This window comes from Anser brachyrhynchus, assembly GCF_964034855.1.
Source record: "Anser brachyrhynchus genome assembly, chromosome: 4".
Classification (NCBI taxonomy): domain Eukaryota; kingdom Metazoa; phylum Chordata; class Aves; order Anseriformes; family Anatidae; genus Anser; species Anser brachyrhynchus.
Window position 1 is genome coordinate 47,303,534 of NC_137698.1, and position 25,121 is coordinate 47,328,654.

General features: G+C 41.4%; 1 protein-coding gene across 7 annotated transcripts in view; it reads left to right on the plus strand.

Moving 5' to 3' along the window:
* PTPN13 (protein tyrosine phosphatase non-receptor type 13) overlaps positions 1-25,121 on the plus strand; it is a 114,634-nt gene that overhangs the window by 53,505 nt on the left and 36,008 nt on the right. For all 7 annotated transcript variants that reach the window (XM_080591676.1, XM_080591678.1, XM_080591675.1 and 4 more), the window contains 10 exons: positions 9,482-9,577; positions 11,198-11,297; positions 17,721-17,940; positions 19,289-19,363; positions 19,481-19,655; positions 20,716-20,869; positions 21,018-21,156; positions 21,597-21,749; positions 23,106-23,288; positions 24,334-24,496. In XM_080591676.1, the coding sequence (XP_080447802.1) occupies positions 9,482-9,577; positions 11,198-11,297; positions 17,721-17,940; positions 19,289-19,363; positions 19,481-19,655; positions 20,716-20,869; positions 21,018-21,156; positions 21,597-21,749; positions 23,106-23,288; positions 24,334-24,496 (1,458 nt within the window). The remainder of the gene's footprint in view (positions 1-9,481; positions 9,578-11,197; positions 11,298-17,720; positions 17,941-19,288; positions 19,364-19,480; positions 19,656-20,715; positions 20,870-21,017; positions 21,157-21,596; positions 21,750-23,105; positions 23,289-24,333; positions 24,497-25,121) is intronic.

Sequence of the window (25,121 nt, forward strand, 5' to 3'; positions counted from 1 at the left end):
CATTAAAACATCTGTTGCCAACCAAGATGAAAGCGCTTGTCCAGATGATTTAGCCAGTGAATTTAGATGCTCTTTTTAAGTCAGCCAGTGTCAAGTTCATCAAGTGAAATTAGGAAATATATAGGTAACAGCCAATTGTCAGGTAATTTTCCTTCAAGGAAAACCTTCATCTTGAGCTCTTAAGGATGGATTTATACCCTGAAGGAAAAGAAGTGTGTCATCTACAGATCTCTCAGTTTTTGCTCTGTATAATTCTGGATGATCCACTTAAGCCCCATAAATATGTAGTTTCTTTTGGGCTTAAGATCTTTACCTCAGTGAGGAGAATTGTCAATAAGTTCCCTGGGTTAATTTAGAGAACGTGTTGGGGGAGAAAAACCTTGGGACTTATTGTGTGCACACTTATGGAAACGTCTTTATGTGGAGCCCTGTAATGGGGAACAGCGTGTTTCGTTTCTTTTGAACATGCAATGTGATTTTCAGGGGTTGTAAATTTAGGACAGCTGGGTTGAAACTGAGTGCCAAGTCAGATCCTGTTCATGATGGACAAGAAGGTGTTGCTTGTTCATCTAAGGTATATGCTGGAAGAGCTGTACGTGCAGATCTAGCTGGGTGATGTATTCCAGTGTGTAGAAAATGGTTACAACTGAACAATCATGGTGGCCTGGCTGTTGTGTGACAGAAGTGACAACTGCCAGAAATAACAACCTCTGCCTTGTTTTCCTGCACTGAGGTGTGAACACCCCTGTTGAGGAGAGCTGATAAAGCCTTTCATCGGGGTTGTAAAGCACTGTTTGTGCCCTGTGTGCTATCTCAGGAGGAGGCTGTATTGCAGGCAGCATGGGAAGCATGTTCTCCTGAGCACGTGAGCCTTGAGCTCCAGAAAGAAGGAGCCTTACTGAAACAGCATCAGCAGTTCAACAAGCTGCTGTGATTATGTACCAGCTGCGCAGAAAAGACAAGCGAAGGGTTTCTGTGCTACGGCATTAACATCTTCCAGTGAGGGTAACATTATCAAGTGAAAAAATGAATGTAGATGGAAATAGTACAGTGGAGATAACCATTGTTTGTTCAGAATAGAAGTTGACCACCTGTAATTACCTACTGAGATGTCTGATGGGGTAGTGGGGACATTGCTTTATGTTTGGTTGAAGAGTGTGAAACTGAAGGGGACCGTATCAAGTGCATGAGTCAACTCGAACCTTTGGAGATAGGCACCTTGCGGAGTGTCAGCAGCCACTCCCTCCATTGGGAAAGATCAAGAGCTTCCTTGCTGAGGAGTTCAGCTTCGTGCGGGGTTGTGTTGCACAACAGCAAAACCAAAAGCTCGGCCAAGCCCGTTGATGAGCAAGGGTTTATCGTTCTCAGTCAAACAGGTTGGGAGACGACAGAAAAGGTAACGTGCCTGGGCCTTGCGAACTGAGATGGTTCAGCTGTGTGAAACTGCTCGCTTAGTGTAGAGAATGGGTGACAGTGCAGCCAAAGCAAACCGGGAGCCGGCGCTTTACACTTGGAGGAGCTGAGTGAGGGCAGATCGAAGCCGTAGCTCATGACTCACTGCCCATCCTTCTGAATTCAGTCATCACTTGGTAGAAAAAGTCTCGATACTCTCAGCACATAGCTGGGTCTCAGTGTCCTTGTCTTCTGAGTTACTACTTTCAGTAGAGGAAGGAGGTATGTTTCACTCTTGCATTGGAGTCAGGATTGTGTACTCTGCACTTTTACTGCAGGTTCGCCATTTATTTTTCAGTTAACTTCTTAAAAGTTTCAGGCCAAAATTGGACTGTGAATGTCAATTTTTAACGAGAGTCAGTGCAAAGAGGTATTTGAGTAAGATGAAAGGGGAATGGTTTTTCACAGAGGACTTGGTTGCTGTTGGGTTGGAGGTGGCTTGAGAAGTCTGACTGAAAGGACTCCTTTTCTCCTTGAGGGCAGGGTCACAAACCCCCTGAGATGTGAAGTCTCTTCAGGCTGCTTTTCCACTTCCTTTCTTTGTTCCATACATTTTGCTATTTCTTACCACACGTCTTGTTTGCAATAGATGAGTGCCTTGAGACCTTTCCTAAAGAGAGTCTACTGCTAGCTTCATCTGTCTAAGAAGCAAAACCACAGCATGTAAGTTATTTCTCTGTGCATTACTCTTGTGTGTACTTCTCAGGCAAGTAGTGGGTAGATGGATATTGCTAAGTTGCAGGTACTACCGAGTGCGTGTGGATCTGCTCTTCTGACATAGAGCCAGCCTGGCTGAGAGCTGCGCTAACAATTGTCAGCGCTGGGATAGGGGTGGTGGCTGTCTTGGGCAGCACATGGTGGTACCAAGCTGTCTGCCTGCAGCTGGTGGGCAGCGGTGAGAAGCACCGTGCGTGAGGTGTCTGGGGAACACGACAGCAACTGCACTTCTTCCCCTTACGGGTTATGTTAGGCTTCTGGGGCTGACACAGCGTGACCGCCACGGGGCAGCACTGAGAGAAGCGAGGTAGAGAAAGCAGCAGGTACCTGGGAAGCTGCCCAGTGGGGAACAAAGGGTCTGCTCAGCTTGGAGGGGCGAGGAGAGCCTGGAGTCATGGGAGCAAGGTCAGTGGTTGGGCTTAGTGGAGGGGCGGGCATCTGCCTGCTCACTGGTACGTCTGGGGATATTTTCAGTTTGCCTGAGTCCCACTCGAGGTTACGTGTTAACAGTAGGTAAGCCTCTGCCTTCAGCTCTTTGTTTTCTCAGTTGTGAAAAGTCATCGGACTCTGCACAGGCAGAGCTTTGCCAGATATAACTTCCCTCTTCAAACTACAAAGGAATTTAAGTGACACGTGGCTTAGTTCTTCCCTAGCTTATTTTGGGTTCAGCTGGCAAGCTTTTTTGTTATTCATAAAACCTTAAGGAGCTGACTGTCTTGGAAAAAGAAAATGTTCCCATGCGTAGGCTCTGGTACGCCAAGCTTTCACTCGGAACAGATTTTTACAACCCAAATTATAAACTCATGAAAAGCCGAGTTTATAGTGGAAAGAATGACAGAGCTTTAATTACAGCTGTGCTGTAATGAGGTAGTTTGTAGCGAGCTACTAACCATCCACACTGCATTATAATCTGCAGTTGGAACGTCTTGGATGCAGCCTCCCAAACCCTCCAGAGGCAGCGTCTTCCAAGTGTCTTGCTCACAAACTTGCTGTGTTGTATGTTTGTCCTCTGTGCTGCTTGAGGGCTGAGGTGGTTGTCGTAGACCAAGTTTGGGTGTTTGTCAGTGACCAGGTGCTTGGCCACAAGCTGGGGGGGAGAGAAGATGGCTGCTATTTCAGCTCAGGTGCACGTCAGCCAATTCTGAACGCTCAGATCAGACTCCAAAAATGTGTTTTCATCTTGTCAAGTGATGGAAGAGAGAGTTCTGTATCTCTGCTGCTGTTATTTGTTCTTGTTTTTGTCATGTAGTTTGTCAGCTTTGGTGTTAAACCCAAGCAGCTCTTCTGTACCGAGTGAGCTGATGGTGCTGATGATCTGCAAGTTGGCAATGGCTGCTTGGCACCCCCAGACAGCACCCCCTGTCAGAGCCAACAACCTTCTGCCTTTGGCATCTTGCAAGCCTGGATCGCTGCTCGAGAGCATGAGAGCCTTGTGCCTTCTCCCTTACTCCCAGCTTTCTTTGCCTTCTCACCCACAGAACTGATGGTATCTTCTGAGAGCTGCAAAGCATAAACAGTTCAGTTTTCGTGTTGGGCCTGCCTTCAGCTGGCACGATATGCAGGCATGTGGCTCTGAGATAGACTACTGACAGTCTCCCCCATTCGTTGGCTCAGGTGCCTTTTCCCCCTTGTTTCATGCATCTTCATAGTTATAAGGGAATTGGTTTCTGTGTTCCTTGAGCAAATGTGTATCCTTTTTATGTACAGTGTTGCTTATGGGAACGTTGGAAATGAATGCAAGAGGGAGCAAGGAGTAAAGATTCTCTGTGTCCTGGTGCACAGGAGCACAAGAGGCGGTTGGGAGAGTAGTAATGCAGAGCTGGCTGTGGATTAAATAGCACACGGGGGGAAAATGGGAGGATACCAAAAAAGTTGATTGTGCTGGAGTGTTGGAATGCTGGATACAGGGGTGAGGGACTGGGGGTGGTTGGGGAATATTCTCAAGGCTGTCTTTGTTCAACACGTTTGCAGTTGGGAACCATGTGAATTCCAGGGCCTCAACTTGTGTTTATCCCCCTCTCTTTTTCCTCTGTTTTTTTCAACTGGAATCCTGCATGATTAGCTCTGTTTTTTCTTCACATAGTGGTGTCTGCTTCTAAGAGGTAGCAGCAGACAGTGTAGGATTCTGTGTTTCTAGATTGGCCTCTGCCTCCCAAGTCTTCTGAGTATTTATCTCGCAAGACTGTTAATTGATGTGCTCCCCAGAAGACTCGTCTGGACCCCACTTATACACCTTCCGTGTCATGGCTGCATGTCTTCGGCTGGCGAGTTAAGCTTGCGGGTACTCTAAATGTTCAGATTTTTAAAACTCTTAGTTAGAAGTTGCATTTGGGAATAAGGAAAAGTTATTGTGGTCAGTATATTATGGGTAAGCAGGTTGGTAGCGAATGCCTTCCAGCAAATGAAGCCCAGAGACTGGAACTGGGGAGCTACAGGAGAAGCAGGTTAAGCAGGAGGTGGGATGTAGGGCAGAGGAGGAATAGCTGCTCTGCAAACTCACCTCTGCGGATTCAATGACATGCATACTTTCTTTTTCAGTTGAGTTGTATGTACTCTACAGGTAAGCTAAGTGGAGGAAATGCGAGTCATCCACAATGATGTATGCTGTTTGCATGTGAAAGCAAATTGAGGCTCAGTTTACACTTGTTTTAGGCTCATCCTGCTGCAGTGTGATTTCAGCTCAGTGGCGGTGAAAGGAATTGTCATGTGGCTGGTATGTCCGGTATGGATAAGGTTCAGTTACTGTTCAGCAATCACAGTCATGAAGCTGCAGGGTAGGCTAATGAACTGTTCCTAACTAAGAAAACTTCGGGTCATGACTTAAATTGGCGCTGTGGAAATTGGCCTTTTAAGGAAGAAAATAAGAAATACTTGTGTGAAATACCTATAAGGTACAAGTACTCTGGCATCAGGCACAGCTGTTTTGTTCTGAATTATATAGCTTAACAAAAGGTAGTAAAACAGGATGGTGGAAATCCTGTGTGTTACCTGTGAGCATGTGTCAAATAGGAATCCTTACCAGGGATTCATTCTGGGTCACTACGCTCTCTGTTAAACATCTGCCGTGCTGCCTCACAGAAGGTAATTCAAGTTGTATTCGACGAAAAGAGGAAAGGGAAGAGTAAACATGACTCTAACTTACTTTCTATGCTTCTGTGAAAGAAGCACATCCCAGCCCTTTCTCAAAAGACCACGGATGAGTTTCATGGCGTTACAGTGAAGCTCTTCAGTACTCAAGATGCCCACCACCAGAACCCCAAGAACAAACCAGAACACCCGCCCTGCTGGGAAACTGCTTGTTGAACTCTGCTATCTCTATCCTTTTCCTTCTCTGCACATCCAGTAAGAATTTTGTAATAATGCGCATTTGAAAACCTGTGTATCTAATGTGAGTCATGTGTTCGGGATAATGACGTTCCAGGCTAAATGCGGTCCTCTGATTTCTGTTGAAGTTGGCTGGGATGAGGCTTTCTGTAAATTACGAGCCTGGGCTTGCACGTCTTGCCTTGCGTAAATGGCGTGGTTTGTTGTTTTGTACTGGGTTAGGTGCCTGTGAGGTTGTGCTCTGCTGGCTTCCACGGGGAGTTTCAAAAAGTACCACTGCAGTGCTACAAAAATGGCACAAACGTGCTTTCTTCCATTTGTACGGCAGCTTTCATCCCCATGTTGTGGTGCTTGCACTTTTATTACAAGTTTTATATCTACATCTTCATTACAGACTCTTAAAACAAAAATAAAAATACCAAGGCTATTCAAAAATCCCAGGGAAAAATGTGAATTCTGGAGACCAGTTGTTTATTGTCATCATTAGCTTTTGCAGATCTCATTTTACAGTTCCTTCCAAGCTATTCAGGCTAAAAGTTGGTCCTTGTTTTTGAAATTCTTGGATGAAAAGCTCAGCTTCAGCTCAGTCCCAGAGTGCGGACTCGTGACCTTTGGAAGCCAGTTCTTCATTAGAAGAGGTTTGGTTTGGACGCGATCCAGACGCCTTCTCTGAAGTTAAACCTAATATGATATGTTAGAATTGAAGAGAATTTGCTGGAGGAGAGAAGCAAGCATGAATTACTGGGTGAATTCAGCAAGCACTGTAGATACAGCAGTCTCCGTATTGATGGTTGAATCTCCCTCTTGCAGCATGTATCCTGTCCGTGCAATCAGTTCCACTGCTATGTATATTTTTCCTGAAACTGAGCGAAGCAAAGAAAAATCTCTTGCTTTTACCCCGAAGCAGAGGCTGTGGCTTCTCATTTGCCCCTAAACCTCTGTTCTTAAGCTGGGGCTGATAGTCGTGGGCACGGCCCCTTATGGGAAGGTTATAAAATGACTGGGGAAATGAGAAGATGATCTTTGCGTGTGTTATTAGGGAAAGTTGTCTGGCCTCCTTAGAGTGGAAGGTGTGACAAGGCACAGCTGGTCCCAGCTCTGCCTATGCTTGCTAACACTGCGATAACAGACTTACAGCTGGCTGGGCCTCCTGTGGCGAGGTGCAAAACCTCTGAGCGGTGACTGGGAATCTCACTTGGTGTTCCTGGCCCACGAGCTGCCCCCGTGGCCTCCAGCAGGGCGTCCGCTGATGGGCTGAGCGAGGGGAAGCTGGACAGCCCGCAGAGTCTGATAGCTCCGCAACAAGTGCTTGTTTCATATTCTGCTTTACCATTTTACGTATATTTTCTTTTTGCAAAATTTTATGTCTCAGAGAGCCAGGACGGAGCCACAGTTCTGTGTGCAATTCAGGAAGCCCAGGCTGCTGACTAGGTGGAAAAAAATCTGCTTAAAATCTCATGTTGTGTTTTATTGTTCCCTTCCCTTCCTTTTGCTTCAAAGACGGTCTAGCAGACTTGCAAAATCTACAGCTAATAAAACTACTGGGAAAGAGGAGATCTGTTTTCACTTAAGCATTTCTCCACTGTAGCTTCAATATTCATGTTAGGATTCATGCTGCATTTGAAGGGCTGGGAGCATTTTAAAATATGCAACAGAAGGCTTCCCACTGAACTTGGGGGTTATTTTCCTATTTAGGCAAGTCATTGCTAGATTGGTGGTGGGTTTCAGTGGTGTAAAATCCAGAAGGCTGAAAGTAGCCATCGTGAAAGGCTGAAGCAAGCCCCCCCAACCCCCCAATGAATTCTCTGCATCGAGCTGTAGGTCGCTTTGCAGATGTGCACGCAGTGGTGCTCAGCTGCGAGAATCAAGTGAGGCATGTGTGTAGGATTCACCGGGCTTCAGCTTTTTGTGTGTCTCTTGCAGCATCTTGCTGCATTTGCTGGGGCCCTGGGGAGCTGCACAACTGAGTGGGCTGGTAGGCAGTTGTAGGAAATACCAGCTTTTGGAGGTTTTGGAAACGAGTATTGCAAAATTAACACAATCTTGTCTTCAGTGTTTGTCTACTGCAGCACTTAGTTTCTTCTCATATCTTTTTCTTGCTTGGAGCTTTCTCTGCCACCATGCCAAATCCAAACAAGTAGTGCTGTCAGTTGCATGTCCGACTTTTCCTCTGGCCTCATTCAGGGTTTGCTGCACCTTTTTTGTTGTTGTTTTTTCTCAGAGGGTTTTGTCTTTTGAATGTGGGAAGATGGAACTTCAGAATTCCTTTTTGCAGAATCATCTTGGAAAAACAAGGATGTGGCTTAAACCACGCGTCAGAAGATAGTTTTGAGAATGTTACTTGTGAGCCTAAAATATGTTGCTTGTTAATAATTAGTGGAAAATAATTAGTGAGGTTGTGCAGGTAGTGACAGGGCACAGTTGGTAACATGTGGTTCTAGTTCTCTGAGAACATAGTGGAGGACAGAAATCAGTTTGGTGCAGGCTCTGTTTGTGGAGCCTTGGCGGGCTGGGGTTGGATCAGCCACGTCCAGCTCTTGTGGTGATGGATTGCACCCTTGCTGCTCAGCCTGTCCCTTCATACTGGTAACCTTGTACTGGAAAACTTGTTCCCAGGAACTGAGCTAAATATCTCATCCTGCCAATTTTGCTCCATTTCTGCTTTTCCAAACAAAGCAGGTAACTGCTTTGTTCAGAAGAGCACTTCTGATGCTGGAGTCCTTTGCCCATCTCCCTCTTTTCTTTGTTTTCAGTTATTTCTCATCATCTGTAGAGGAAGTAGCAGTGTTTCACTTAATGGTGGATGATGTTCTGGTTGGTTATGGTTTGATTCTGCTGCTCCCGTCCAGAAGGGGGAAGTGCAATTAACTGAATTCCTCTGTATTGGTTTTTTGCTTGTTTTGGAAATAAGCTTAGTTTACCAGTTGTGTCCTCGGCAACATTGGATTGGGTAGAAAACATGTTTTCATTATTTCTATATAATAATTTTGTTATTAAGATGGTTCACTTAGTAAATTTATCACTAGTGTTAATCACACCTGGTCAAGCTGTGGTCTGCAATAACTTCACATCTCTTGCTGCTGCATGCTCGATTCTTCACCATTTTTTACTCCTCCCCTTACATGCCTTACTGCAGTAATTGGCACTTGTATTTACAGCTGTTACATGTGCTTGCTCTGTATCATCACTTCTGTTTTCGAAAATGTTAACTCTAAGTGGACCGAAGACAGCCTTTTGGAAAGAAGGACATCTGAAGTGTGCTCCGTTTGACAGCAAAGCCTTGGAAGTCTCCAAGTGTGGAGGCTTTTTTGTTTTCTGTTTCTTGCTTATAAGCGTTGTACGTGGTTGTTCCCTGCCTTGCATATGACAAAGTTTTGAAGATAGCTGAAAATATCAAGTACGTATCCCTTCCAATTCCTTTTGCTTTCAGTACATTATGTGGAGAGTTCACTGACACTAGGAGTTGAGGCTGCGTTGTTTTGCTTCCTCTTCAAAAGCAATTAGCTCTTCTGGTTAATTAAAAATCCTGCAGGGACTTAATAATTGATTGCTAATCATATTCTATGGATGTCAAATTAAGGCTTAATGAATTCTCATTTTCCAGTTCCTGCTTTGTTGCTATGGATATTTTTTCTTTCTCATAGAGAAGGAGCCAGGGGCTGAGTCCTGGCTGTTGCTTTCTACACACGAGGCATGCGCCAAATGTTTTAGTCAATTTTGGTCTGGATACTGGGGCTTGTAGCTGTTGTGTGTTTTGTTGGCTTGTGGGGCTTTAGGTAGGTTGGTTTTTCTGTGTTTTTTTTTTTAATTTCTTCTAACTATTAGTTTTCTGCACAGCATCCACTGAGCATTCCCTTTGCTTTCAGACTCCCAAACCACAGACTGGCATTTAAAATGTTTTGAACAGATCAAATTTCAAGTGTTGCTTTGTATTTGACTTTGCATTAGAACTGTTATTCTTTTCTGACACCCTGATTTAAACTTTCAGAGCCTCTGAGAAGGTACAAATCTTACCACAGCGATGTTTATAGTACTTCGAGTGAAAGCCCATCTGTTATTTCCTCGGAACCAGATTTCAGGCAAGGTAAGACCTGTGTTTAAAAATAATAGTAAAAGAAATTAAAAAAAAAAAAAAGGCAAGAAGAAAGTTCAAAGGAAAAAAAAAATGAGGGAAGTTAAATCATTAGTAGGAGGCTTGATAATTACTACTAATATGAAGTTGTAAGATGATCTCATGTAATTAAATAATTGTGTTCAGTTCAGCATAATTGGCAGTCTGTTCAGAAATGAATTTGACATTTAGCACTCTGAAAGGGAACATGGTAGGAAAAGGTGGAAATGGTTAACTTCACTGGAGTGCTTGATTTAAATGGCACACAGTCTTCACAGGCACAAAAACAATCCTAGTTGTTGCTAGCGTGCAATCTCAGTAACTTGTAAAAGCTTTCTATGGAACGTATATGGTTTAATTTTTTGGATTTCCATAGGCTTTACTAAGAGGATAAAACGGTCAATAATTTATAAACCAAAGATTTTGGTGTAACGCAAAAAAGTAGATAGTACAGGCTAACTGTATGACAAATTTATGTAAGTTCTACTAAATCAGTGGCTTGGAAAAACAGGCAATGGTATTATTTGTTGATATATGACAGGAAGGTTTTCTTCACAACATGGAAAAAAGTGCTTGGGGTGTTTTATGAAAGCAGTGCTAGAATATGCTCCAACCCAGCTGCCCTGTGCTCACCACTCCTTCCACATCTTTTGGCAGTCCTCCTAAATACTGAGCCTGAAGCCTAATAAGCAGAAACAAGCAGCAAGTAACAGCAGTGGTCTTGAGGCACAATAACTATCCTCCCATCTGTTTCCAGCCATTTAGAACAGGCTACTTAAGAGTTTCTATCCAAAGTCTGTACAGGTGAGAGAGAGCTGCTTTTTGGGTACCAGTAGCCAGAGTCAATGAAATGGGTGTCATAAAGAACAATTTCAAAATCAACATGGCTTTAATGTGTTGTCCAAGATCTCTCCTGCTACTACCTCTGTTCACTGAGGGTACAATAAGAAATCAAAGCCAAGCACTTTGCAAAATCAGGTCAGAAGTTTAAAATCTCAGGTGCTGCTGCAGGAAGACACACCAGCAAAGGAGCTAACCATTATAAACAGGAAAGCAGATAAGTTTATTATTAAAAAAAAAAAAAACAAAAAACTTTTTCATAGTAAAGGATCAGATTTCAGGGACAAAAATTAATCACAGGAGCTCAGCAGTATACTGGATTCTTAACTCCCTTCTTGTGAACTGGATGCAGAATTACCTTGTCTAGCTGCTTTGATACTGTTCTGGAGCGGTTTTGTGTGGTGTCTCTGTCACTTCATGTCTCAATAGAATAGCAGAAAAAGAAACCCTTTGTGTTGGAAAGGTGTCTATGCAATCGTGTATTTATTTTTTCAGCATATTTTTTTAAGCCTTCCTTAGTATTCTTCCTCAAAGGAATTCTGTAGTGTAGCTACCTTCACTGGGGGAAGCAGTAAGATTTCTCTGAAAACTGAAATCAACTTCCTAATACTAGCGTGTCTAATATGCGGAACATAGAAATCTGATTCCTTCTAAGTAATCTCATATGACTGATAAATCCTTGATTTTTAAATGGGATCGTTCTGTATGCTTTGTTTGCCCAGTCAGGTATTAATTTGTCTTTTGGTTTGCTAGTGAGAAGAAATGAAGGTTTCAAGAGAGATGATGCCAATGGTGCTTTACCGGGCGCTGATGATATCTCGACGTCAAGTCAAGCTAATTCTCAGAGAGCCAGGTAAACCATGTGAAAACTGTGTCTTGGAGTGCTCAGTCTCTATCAGAGAAATTATAGTAAATCTGCAAACCAATTTTTCACTCCCATCCTAGCTTCTGTTTACTAATTTTAGTAAATTGTTGTCTGAACGATGATGGTGTTTCAAAATCGCGTAATGCAGTCAGTCCAAGTCTCATCGTGCATGTGGTGTAGAGGTAACTATACCAGCTGTGAGTCCAAATTTGGCTCCTGTATTTATTGGAGACTGGGTTGCGCTCTGTCATGTTGGCATATCTGTTCAAGGTTTATGTTCTGCTTGGAAATAGTTAATCATTTCTATTTGGTATACTTGCCTAAAATTTTTAGGAAGTATTGGTATTATTTTGAAATGTGTTCATTTAATAATGAGATGATAATATGCAATTGCTTTGAAATAAGCTAAAAGCCATACATTTGGTTGTTTATTCTGACAAACTCTTGGTTTATGATAATGTTAGATTATTTTCTTTTTTTTGTATAATCTCAGCACTGGTTAGGCTGGCCAATTTAGTAACAACTTAGGCTTTTTGAAACCTATTTTACCATATGGTATATTGGAATATTAAGTCCGTATGATTCTGTTGCATTTTTAGATTAATTATTTTTTAAATGCTGTTTATCAATATTGCTTTAAAAAGCAGGTTCTCTTTTAGACTGTACTTGTGTACAGCAGAGGGTACTCTAGCCATACCTGCTAGGTTTTGTGTGTGGTTCCATTGTAAATGTTTGATAATCTTTATGGGCGTGAACATTTTAGATGGAAAATTTTCCTCTTTTAGTCTTTGTCACATGCTGAATCACCTTGGAATATTTGATCAAAAATATTCCAACAGCATTTTGGGTTGGGCGGGGAAGAGGTGTTTTCTCTCTCTCCTCTCATTTCATTACAACTACAGCCATCTCTCAGCAGCTTTTAGCTTTATTTGGGATAGATCGGGAGAATGATTGCTGCTGTGCTCAGTATTGTAGGATATTTATAACTTTTTAGCATGGACCAGATGGAAATCCTGCTTTATTCTATTAAAGAAACTCAGAGGTGTCTGAAGATTGTAAACATTTCAGGAAATGTGGCAAGGCTGCCAGATATGTCCTTGTAGTTTAGCCTATAGAGCTATGCTTTGAACATGGAGATTAAAATAAAATAACATGTCCTTCTTGCACTATGTTGTTTCCCCTAAATGCATCTGAGTAAGGCAGGGTCTCAGGTGGGCTGTGTATGGGTGCAGATGAGAAAAAGAACAAACTTGGAAATTTTATGGCTTCTGTAGGTCTGTTGAAATAATGTATTGGTTTCCTTACCACTTGCACTTTGCCTGGAAAATGTGAAGTTGTTTAGAGATATATGTATTGGCATTTCTTGTGGCGGAGAAGTATTTAAGCATTACTTAGCTGGGCAGAAATACAGTATCAATTCATATAACAGTGTAGGTGTTGTGCTGCAACATTGAGGCAATCTAAGAGATCTGTCCTGTTGTGACTTAAGAGGATTTAGGCTTGTATGGGAGCTTGCAGGGCAAATGTTCAAGGACCCTGCTTACAGGTTCATGTCGCATGTCAACCTGTTAAAGAGCTGTAAAGTTCTGCTTCCAATTTTATGCTACCTTAGAGCAGTAAAATGGCAAAGCGACTACTTCCACTGAGTGCACAGAACGAGCTCATAAATTTATTCTTTGCCCTTGCTTTTCCTTTTGGTGAATACTGCTATGTCAGCCTCATTTCCACAGTGGCTGATTTTGACGCCAGGAAGCTGCCAATTCAACGCTGCAGCAGTGCTTCAGAATAACCCGTCAGTAGTTGGTGGATGCTGGTAGAGAGCTTGGGTTTCTATTTACAAAACGTTTCAGAAACAGAGTGTAGTATGTGGTATGGAAACAAGTCACATTGTTGTAAATGAATCAGGCCTATTATGCAAGTGAAGGTGCTGTGGTAAAAGAGTACATACTTTCTCATGGTTCGTTTTACATTGTCTTATTTTAATTTATATTGTTCTGTTAAGACTGGTACCTTTAATGGAAGTAATTTGTGTATGTGTGAAATCCAGCAGGAAAATACTGTTCTGTAAGTGCAGCGTAGAATCATCTCCTTGGCTTAGCAGTGGTGTGAGCTTCACATTTATGGAACTCTACAGCCTTTCTCCAAGGCTTAATATTTATTTTGATCTGCTGGTTTTGCTTGGCCGCATATCTCTGCATCTGCTGAAAGATACCACTCTATACCTGCACAAAAATGGTATAGAAGGGTACCACAGGTAGTTCTTTACAGAGTTAGAAACTGACACCCTATTTTCATAAGCTGAGAAACCTTTTTCTCAGTACCAGACTAGTAAGTATATCCAAGATAAAAAATAAAAATAAAAAATTAGACTGAATTCCTGAAAGCTAATTTTACTCTTTTTGGTTTTTTTAAACCCATTGAGAAACAGAGCAAAGCAGCCAGGAGCAGAATTTGGTCCTGAAATGATACTTAGATAATATCTCTGTTAATTATGTGAGCTGAACAGAAGACAGGTCTGTCTGTCTGTCTCTTTCTCTTTGTGTCTTTCTCCAACAGCTGTTAAAACTTCCCGGTGGTATGGAGTGTGGAAAGGAGTACCACCACTGACGGATCGTAGCTGGTTCAGCAGGGACATTTCCAAGGAAATAACCTGCTATTTGTATCCAGCATATTGTGTATTGCTCCTTCAGAATGCTCCATGCTGCAGAAGACCATGACTTTCATAATTTCAGAACCATAAACTGTCAGAGTAAAATCATTGATAGCAAGTAGTTCCAGGGAGCACATTCTCAGAGTTAATGGTTTTTGCTCCGGGTTTGGGGAGGCACATGTGAACGAACCTATAACTTGAGTCCCTGCAGCCGTTCAGAGTGTTTTTCTCTGTATTCAGAGATAGCATCTGTACTTTGGTACATTTTAAATTCACTGCTCCTGTGGCACGTCCTTAGAGGCAGTCTGCTTAATTATCCATGGAATAAATCTCATACAAGTGAGGTGTATATCAAATGGGGGGATTTGAATTTGAGGAAGTCAGCAGCTGATATTAAGAAAGTGGTAAAGCTGCAGCAAGATTTGTGCTGTTTGGGGGAGCAGCCTGCTCCTAAACAAACATAAGCCATAGATTTTATTTATTTATTTATTTAGTAATTTTAGAGTAAGCCCAAGCCCTTCTTGTGTTCTGTGACAGTTGTTACCCTTTAAACTTCTTGGAATGCTTTCCTTTTGGCAATGGATACTTGACCTTTTCCTCTTTGCCTCTCGTATTTCTTATTTTTGTCCTTTTATCTCTTTTTCCTCCTTTACTATTTCTTCCTTTTTCTCTCTAGGAGCAGCAGCTGACATGGATCGCTTCCTTCTGTTACCTTTTCTTTCCAGTTACCTGCTAGATTCCATTTGCATCTCCGTCCTCTCCTACCACTGTGAATCCATCTTTCTCAGTCTCTTCCTAACCTTTCCACTGCACTGTTCGTTGCAGAATGCTACCTGCTCCCCTTCTTCCAGCTTGTTTCCTTCTGTGATCCACTATGTGCTCATGCCGTGGTAAGTATGCTAGGTGAGGAGTGAATTCACTTGCTGCTTTGACAGGAGTCAGCCTTCCAGGTGACTGCTCACCTGCCATCCTAGGTTAATATCTAACCGCCAGACAGTGGTTTGCAGCCAGACATGGATGAAAATAAAGAGTAGCAGCCAACTACTTGCCTTATGGGGAACCATACGAAACACGCTGCTATCTGTTAGGAATGTCATTGGGATTTTTTTATGGCAGTAATAACACTTGCCTATTCCAAACTTCTCAAAAGAGCTCTACCTGGATCTGTCAGCAGTATCTTCTCCGCTGTTGAAAGAGGTATATTTCTTGTCTTGGGACCTGGAGAGGGAATCAAGTTGCCACCCTCCATGGAAAATAGACAGTCTGCCCAAGCCTGGCTTTACTGTATTTATCTGGGATGCTGGAGTGTGCTTTCTCTGGGTGGTGACAGTGTTTATATCCTGAGCTGGGAAAACTTCTGAAGCATCAGATTTTTGAGCTTCCTCTCCCTGCCACCACTCACGTTTTCAGAGAAATGCATGTGAATTAAAAAGATAAACCAGCGTAACGAGACTGTTTTGCACAGTAATTTATTATTGCTATTGCACAGATCTATATATTATTAAAAAGGCATTTTTTTTCAGCAGTAGGGGTGGTTTTCACATTAGCAAGTGTTTTCAGATACAGCCAGTTGCAACATGCCTCACTTTTGCATATCAACTTTGATAATTCATAGATATTTACATTCAGAAAGTGTTTTGGTTTTGTTTTGTGTTCTTTTTTTCATTTTGGAGCCCATCCTTAGACCTTGATCTGAAGAGTGCTTGTGGGCGTATTTAACTAACTTCATTGTGAATATTCCCACACAGACTATGTTGATCTTAATAAGCCTTCTCTCTGTGAAAAGCTAAGCTCGTGCACAAGTCTTTGCAGGTCTGAGCACTTTCCTCATTACTTTGGCCTTTTAGGTGCACGTTATTAAGTCTGCTGCAAAAAGAAGCAGAGGAGGGAGAAGGGGAGCAATGCTAGGAAAGCCCAGCACAATGGGAAGGATAATGGGCTGACATCAATAAGTTTCTCTGTAACTCCTCAAGAATTTGCCTGAAACTCCGTTTGAGGAACCTCTGCCTTATTTTGCTCAGCTCTTGGCACATCTGTGCCGTTTTATTGTTTGGAATTTTTGTATGTTGGTCGATGGAACTCCAATATCAGAAAATGTATGAGGACATGCTGTATGGTTCACACTGCTGGCATTCATTAGAAGCTTTGCTCTGAGATGATGGAAATAGATTTGAAATTATGCCCACAGATTATCGTAGACAACTGTGCTGTCTGGGCAGGTGCCTTTTCTCTTGGTAACTGATTTGTCATTTATCAAACTTATATGCCTACTTCTTAAAAGAAACTAATGATAAATTTTTCTGTCTGAAGAAGTTTCTAGGTTACCTTCTTACTACAAAGTGTCAGTGCAGGACTTGTTTCACATTCCTCTGTATTCCTAAATTTCAGTGCAGGGGTGTACAGGATTCAAAACATTTTTTCTTTCTTCTTTTGTGTTTTTCATTGCTCTAGTGTGCCGTCAGAACTAACTTAGCTCTTGAAAAATAGAGTTGTTAACTTAGCTGGCAGAATTGCTAACAGAGCTAATTTAGCTTGGTATTGGTCAAAGTGCCTTTGCATTGTTAAAGGTATTTTTTGGTAGATGAACTTCTTGTTAGTTTCTCCTGTCTACTTGTGTTGAAAAATTGTGTCTGTGTAGTTCTGTAAACAGAGGGGGAACAATAAGCCCTGATTCATTTCTCTTTAGTTTGGGGTTTAGAGGTGTTTTTTACTTGTAAGTACAGGAGACAGGGAGAGAAGTCAAAGTTGTGTTTATTTTTTTCCAATTTTTCAAATAAAAATGGTTGTTTACCCAAAATGAGACCTGGATTTTTTTCCTAATTAGAATAAAATTGGTAGGATACTGGGGATCCATATTTGCTGAGATAAGAACTGGAGGCTAGATTGCTCTTTTCACAGAAACAGTGGTGGCTTTTTATTTTTGTTCTCTTCTACTTTTTTCCTTCGAATGATTCATTTAGACTCTTACTTAATTTATTGTCATGCCTATATATCACCCAAGTTATTCTTAGGAGTTTAAGAGAAACATTTATTTTTTTCCAGGAAAAAAAAAAAGATGATTAAAACATTTTAGTATGGTATTTAGAATAACTTAGGATGCTGATTATAAACATATAAATAAACATATAAACATATAATATATATATATATAAACATATATATAAACATATAAAATGTTTATATAAATATGAAATATAGTAAATATTTCAAGTAAAGCATAGCAAATATTTTAAGCTATATTTCCTGCTAAGGAAAAGTTCAGGGAATAAAATACAATGTTGTGCAAGGAGTTAGTAAAGAATTGCTGTGGAGGAAATGATTGGAGCAATACGTACCCATATAAAGTACACTTTTTTATTTTTTACAACATCTTTTCAAGCATACCTTTTTCACAGTCTCTGCTTGAACAGACTCAGTTGTTCTTCCTCGTGTAGATTGCCTGGTTTTGTATGGATTCCACTGGTTTGTAGTGTCGAGTATTTTTTAGACTGCAGTTGAGCCTTTATTTTCATACAGATAAATGACAGGCAGTTGTAGAACCTTGGCATGTTCTACTCATTTTCCATACTGATTGCTTGCTATGGAGTGCTTCTGTCTAGGAACACCCTGTTCATCTCCTGGCTGCTGGATAAATGTTGAGTTTACCATAGTATTGGTTAGCTTGTTTATGTTTCTGGGTTTCCACTTTGATAAGTGCTTAATGCAGAGGAATGTCTTAGTCACACCCGTAATGTCTTTTATCCTCTCTGACTATGTAACAGGCAGCATGAAGCACAATTTGAAGGCAATCTTATAAGTCAAGAAGTGATGCTAAAGCGTCAGGAAGAAGAAATGATGCAACTGCAAGCTAGAATGGCTCTTCGGCAGTCCCGACCGAACCTCTACCCTGGAGATGCAATTAGGTCCTCAATGCTCGATATCACCAGAGATCCGCTGAGAGAAATAGCCCTGGAAACTGCCATGACTCAAAGAAAACTGAGGGTAATGCCTTGATCTCAGGTGAACTCTTATTTTCATTGAAATGGAGCAATGTCATGACTGAAATTGAAATATATGGGATTCATAAACTGGGTCCTGCCATAAACAGATGAAATACTAGGTGGTTGGTGTTGCTGTGGTAGGAAAGGCTTAACTCTCACAAAGTAAACTCCTGAGCTTTTGTGGTGTTAGTGGCCGCGTAGCATAAAGAAGCAGCAAAAGATACTGAAACAGACAGCAAGCCTTGACTGAACATTGCATTGGTTAAAGGTTAAACAATCAAGAGCTCTAATGGGGATAAGGTATATTTTTTCCAGTATCGGTTCCTCTTAGTAGAAAGTAGATGTGTCACGCCACCATCAGTAGTTATTAAATAAGCTGGGAAGGTAAAGAAAGAATGGCAAAAAGGTGATACATTTTGTGTTTGGGTTCACCCTGACTCGTCGTGCAAACTGCCCCTCGCTTTCCCAGCTCTCTTAGTATGTGGATGAAGTACAAGATTAAAGAGGGAGACAGAGACATAGGTAAACGGAGTGGATGATGTTCAGAGGAGATGACAGTTTGATGCCCTCTGCTGCTGCTTTCAGTTAATTGAATTCTTTTTCTTGTATGCATGGGAAACAGTGATACAAGATTTGCAGGTGAATTCGCAGTCGTCATACTGGCTCTGTGTGTCTCCAGTCCCTAGCACTCTGGCCAGTTTATTCACATAGGCCTTAACTAACAAGTATTTAGGTGAATCTTAGACCACTTCCTTAAGGCAATATTCAAGTCAGTATTGTGCAGAGGACTTCTTTGAACAGTTTAGACAGTTCATGCTCTTCTGTAATTCACAGGAGAACAAATACGTAATGCTTATTTGCCTACAGGCAGATAGAAATTTGCCAGAACCTTTGCTTGAACCCAGCAGACAGAATGAGACTGAAGCATTTCAGACTTCAGGACAGGAGAGTTGGGTGTTGCACGCAGAGATCTGTCAAGGCAGAGTTGCTGCCAGTGCAGAAAACCTTAGCAATGTTAGGACATAGATTACTGAAATAAGCCCAGATGGTCCTAATATGCAGCACACACCCCTATATTTTCAAGGAAGACAAATAATATCAGAGTGTTAGCTTTTTGCCCGGGTAAGGAAGGAAAACATGTAAAGTAGCAATGCCATCAAAACTGCAGCCTGCTAGCGCATCTGGCGTGCATGCTGACAAAATAACTGACCAGCTCCTGTGAGGAATTCATAACAATTTTCCAGCTTCAGCCTTCAGTTCCTCTTTAGTGTGTACAGGTCAGGAACTAACCGTCCCTTGGTCTCTTGTTCGAGCAACACAGTATTCATTCATATGCTTGTGCTTTGCAGAATTTCTTTGGCCCTGAGTTTGTGAAAATGACGATTGAGCCGTTCATCTCCTTGGATCTACCTAAGTCTATCTTGGTAAGAAAGGGGCTGTTGAGCAATCAGTGGCAGGTGTAGGAAGTTTAACGAACAAATAAACAAATGCACTTTTACCGTGAGTGTGAACATTGGGATATTTTATTTCACACAACGCAGACGAAGAAAGGGAAGAATGATGACACAAGGCGGAAAGTAAATGTGATGCTTCTAAGTGGGCAGAAGCTGGAGCTGACCTGTGACACCAAAACAATATGTAAAGATGTCTTTGATATGGTTGTTGCCCATATTGGCTTAGTGGAGCATCACTTATTTGGGCTGGCTACTTTAAGAGGTAAGAATAATCTTTTTGTGTAGTAGACTGGTATAGAGCAGTAAGAGATAAGTACAGGGTGTTGAGACAAGATGATCAGAGACTGCCTGGCACGTACAAGGCATTTACTTTGAGTTACATGCTTTTGTACTGAGGCAAAATATGTTCTGCAGTGAAGAAAAATTCTACTCATTAAAATCATTTGTTTGCCTGAGTAATGGCATCTCGGCTCAGGCAGCCTGTTCCTTTTGGTTGCTGCATGTTCTTCACTGCAGCTTGCTGCCTTCACAATGTGTATTGCTCTGTATGGCACCCCTCAGAGGATGTGAGAGGGGTTTGGGTTCTGATAATATGCTCTCAGCAATGCTGCAGCCTCTTGTGGGGGCAGGCCCGCGGGGGTGCTGGGTTAACTAATAGGGCTCCTGGTGTAGAGAGAGTTGTATTCAGCTAAAAAAGGTTTGCTTCTGAACTGTTTATTTTTTGCTGTTAGAACAGACCAGAAGTTGGATTTCTTTTTGTTCACTGGGGGGAAGGTCATTTTGGCAGAACTAACGTGTTGAGACACAAGTTTCCTGTTTTCTTGTCTAGTGGACTAGTGCAGAACTGTAGCACTCAGAGTACTGGCAAGAGATAGAAAACCTTAGCAGCCTGAGAACATTCTCCGTCTGTGGCGGCCTCCCAGTGCCCTAGGCAGTTTAGAAAGCCTTGAAAATACTTTGCAGAAGCATAATTTGGACATAAGTAGCAAGGGAGGGAGGGAATGACAGATTTGAAATTCCTATGGGTTAAGAAATTTAAAATTTTAAAGACGCCGTAGCTCCAATTTCATGGCTATCGTGGAATATTACTTTTTTTTCCCTTCCCCTATTTTTGTCATTACTAAAAATTATTTCTAATACTGTTATTCAGTGTTTCTTCCCTTCAATAGCCATTCTGTTCATAAGCCTTTGTTAGCCATCAGAAAACCTTACTGTATAAAACTGAGTTTCAGAATTAAAAATCTGGTCTTGATCCTCCAGCTGGAAAAATTACTTGACTCTGATGTTTTTACTCATGTGCTTCTCTTTAACATTCATGGCAGACAATGAATTTTTCTTCGTTGATCCTGACATAAAGCTAAGTAAAGTAGCTCCAGAAGGATGGAAAGAAGAACCAAAGAAAAAGAACAAGCCCCCTGTCAACTTCACTCTGTTTTTTCGCATCAAGTTTTTTGTGGATGATGTCAGTCTTATACAGTGAGTGTATGAACATCTTTTTAACCTCTTAAGCCCTAAATTTATGTATGGAAATTGGATATTAATCAAACACTCTAAATTCCTAAAAGGAACAGTACCAAAGATGGTGTGTTTTCTTGTGTTTTTTTTTGTGTTTTCCTTCTTCTAGGCATACTCTCACTTGTCACCAGTATTATCTGCAGTTGCGGAAGGACATCTTGGAAGACAGGATGCACTGTGATGATGAGACAGCCTTATTATTAGCATCCCTAGCTCTTCAAGCTGAGTATGGAGATTACCAGGCAGAGGTACACCATCAATTTCATCTCTGAGAAACTGTGTTCTTTGTGTTCTTGCTGCTTAATAAAAGAACGGACTGTGAGCAGCCATGCATGCTTCACAGTTCTGCCCTAGACAAAAAGGTCAGCCAATATGCTGCTGACAACTGTAGTTTTCTTACAGTCTAACAGAGAACATGCACAGGGCTGTTGCGGAACCTAGTTCAAGATCTAGATGTTGAACCCTCCCTATTCGGTAGAAGTGGAGTCAGGCTTGGATGGGCTTTGAAACTATATGTGAAACTAAGCTGTGGGTCACAGCTGGGAGTCTGAATCCGTCCCCTTACTCAGTCTGAGTTTGCAAATGTGCAATTCTGCCTGAAATTAACCTTAAAGCTAAATTAACTCAGTCACACCCATATAGTCCGTAGCATATGGAAATGCTGTCACAAAAATGTTTCATGTTGTAGGTGCATGGCATGTCATATTTCAGACTAGAACACTATGTCCCAGCTAGAGTGATGGAGAAACTAGATACATCCTACATCAAGGAAGAGCTGCCAAAATTGCACAGCACTTACGTGGGTGCTTCTGAAAAAGAGACAGAGTTAGAATTCTTGAAGGTAAGTGGTAACTGTTTGCTTCCTTAGTCTGACTGCTTGAAATTCCTTTTGAGAAGTTGGGTGCATGGACTTCAAATGAAATCAGAGGAAGCCAGCTTGAAAGGAAAAAAGCTGAAAAGATCTCAAAAGATTAATTGTTAAAAGTGGAAAAAAAATCATAATAGATGAGGAGAAAATCCCTTATGCTTTTTTTCCATCATCAGTAGTCTTCTTGCTTTAGCTCAAATAGGTTAATTAAAAGCAACTATTGATTCTTGTGTTCATTCTAAAGGAAGCCATGATTATGAGGCAGCACAGCCTGCATGCCCTATCTAGTTTGTTCTTTCTGCTGTGGGGAAAAAAGAGAATTTAAATCATGAAAAGTTTTGTTAGATCTAATACCTTTTATGCTGGTTAGGACACATGGTATAAAGCGAGCCAGAAACATTACCAAGCAGACTTCCTTTTGCAGATAGTGTGTACGATGATAGGAAAACTATAATTGCAGACATACTTGCTTTATTCTAAAAGGACCGATTAAGAAATATAATTATGGGCTTTGCTGCTGTTGCTCATGAGATAATGATCAAGTCCTGCCTTGATTCAATGGCTGAAAATGAATTAAGCATCTGAGAGTATGCAACTTAGATGCTGGATAACTATTACACTGTATTTCCAGAGTCACTCTCTGCACTGCAGCGGCACACTCAGAGACCGCAGTGGCAGAGGTGGTCTTGGCTGTTGCTCATGTGGCAGAAACATTCTTATAACCACCAGGAATTAGAGCGAGCAAGAGCTGGGGACTTGATCCTACCCAAATCTAGCCTGGCTGGGGGCGGGGTAGGGAGAGCAGTTGGATTTCTTCGTTTGATTCATTGCATCAGTCCCTTAAGCAAGTACTGAAGAGAGAGCGAGAAGAAGGACTGGGAGTGCAAAGTGAGCCAAACTGCTTCTTTCAGCTGTGGGGATGCCTTACCGTGATCACGGAATGGAAGCGTAGATATAATTCTGCTTTTAAGAAATGTCTTAACAGAACAAATGCATCTGACTGGTTACAATTTATTCTTAGCAATTAATGTGTGGAAAGTTTGATTTCAGTTTTCATTATTCATACTTGAGTTGTTAGATTTTGTAATGAATCCTAATGAATCCTTTGCTGTGGTCTTGGCCAGTGTATCAGCAGATACTGCCAAGACTTAAAACCATCTAGAACAGTTCGTGTTGATGTGTGTTATCATCACATTCATAACCTAAGTGGAATCACCAGATGAAGAGCAATCTTTTTTTCCAAAATCCATATGTATACATAAATATATATATTTCGTACTTGTACTATGTATCCTTAACTTCAGACCCTCTTTGCGTTGATCTATGCAGTTGTGTCAGAGGCTCACAGAATATGGCATTCATCTTCATCATGTGTTGCCTGAGAAGAGATCCCAAACAGGTATCCTTCTGGGAGTGTGCTCCAAAGGAGTTGTTATTTTTGAGGTCCACAATGGTGCTCGCACACCTGTACTACGCTTCCCATGGAGAGAGACAAAGAAAATATCCTTTAGTGTAAGTCAGCCTCTTTCCCTGTTTGATTTTTTTTTTCTTTTCTACTAGCGTGCATTCTATGCTGCTCAGGTTCCAGCCTCAGAAGAGATTTTAGCACCTGTGTTTTGAAGTGCTTTACAGCAAATCTGTAATGGTATGAAACATGGCTTCCCTGCTGTCTAGGAAAGAACTAATGCAAAGATAGATCAGAGGCTACTGGGAGTGTGGGGAAGAGCTCTACCTACCTAGTGCATTTCTGGGCACTCTGCCCACGCTGCTGTACGGCACCCTGTATGGCACCTGAGAAGTGAAGGAGCCCTAGGGTGAGAATCCTGTGTCAGTGGACCGTGTACTGGCAAATGCCAGTGCTCTCTGGAAAGAGTTGTTGCACCAACCTTGCTTGTCAGCTGAGGTGTTTAAAAGAGTCGTTAAGCTAAGTGATATATTGGATGGCAGTGGGTGAGACACTTGGTCTGGGCTATACCAGCCAACTTCAGGGAGCATACCTTACACTGGGGGTTGTGTGTCAGTTGTTAATGAGCTGCCAATGCTTGCTTTTATAGAGGTATTGAAAACAGTACTTCTAATTCTGATACCATATTGAAAAGCTGCAGCTTGTGTTGTCTGTTCTAGGATTGTAATGGTCAATTGAAATTTCAAGAATCTTAAAAAGACCTGAAGCATTAGCTGATAGATTTCATAAATAGATGGGCTTGTAGTTCCTCTTCTCTTGAGCGGTACCAGCCCCCGTAAATTTCGGAGAGGTTTTTCAAAAACTCATCCTGCTAAATGTGACAGTGCTAGTTGTTATTCAGCAGTAACAGTAGCAGAGACTAATTAAATAATAATGAAGTACCATCTCAGCTAGCCCAGAAGTAGCTTTAAAGTGCTTCTTTGTAAATCTCAAATTACTTTCAACCCCTATTTTAAACAGAAATCTCTCCCATCGATGCATTTTTTTCAGGAAAGTTTGAATGCTGTCATTATGCAAAAGCAAATAAAAAAATTATTCATAGGGTAAAAGAAATCACTGTCTTAAACTTTTTTTTTTTCCCCCATCATGTAGAAGAAGAAAATAACTTTGCAGAACACATCAGATGGTATCAAGCATGCGTTTCAGACTGACAATAGTAAGACCTGTCAGTACCTTCTGCATCTCTGCTCTTCCCAGCATAAGTTCCAGTTACAGATGAGAACCAGGCAGAGCAACCAAGACACTCAGGACATTGGTAAGGACTGTGGTGCTGTGGTGGTTTTTAATAGCAGTCTATATGTATTTTTATAAGGAGAAAAAAGTGGACTTCAGCTTCACACTACATGTGTAGCTCTACATTTAGAGAGAATGTATAAGGAGAATCTACTAGCTAGGTTTATTTTGAGACAGTGAGTTGGCAATCGCACAGAGCTGGCAGCCAGCAGTTCCTTTTAAATACAAGGAATCTAAAAATAGGTCATTAGTAGTGCTCTCCAATCTTGAATAATAGCTTTTGGTATTTTTTAGGAAAAAAAAGATAATTCCTAAATGTGATTTGTAGATTTTGCTTAATGTGAAATGCGTTGATTTCATCATGTGGAATTACGGATAAAACTGTGTGAACTCACTAGGGCAAATAAACCAGGGAGCATTTCATGCTGCTGCATCTGTAAGTGGAGAGGGTAGCTGTTTTTTTATTCTATTTACTTTTTGGTGGACCAACTAAGGAACGACACTGATGATAGTCAATTTTCTTCAGATAGGAATTGCCATCTAATTTGTGTGTATATAATAGAAAGTGAAGTGGTGTTCTTCTAGACGGAAAGTATCTGATGAACACTCATTTAAAAAGAAAAAAACAGCCCCTGTAGTAATTTCTT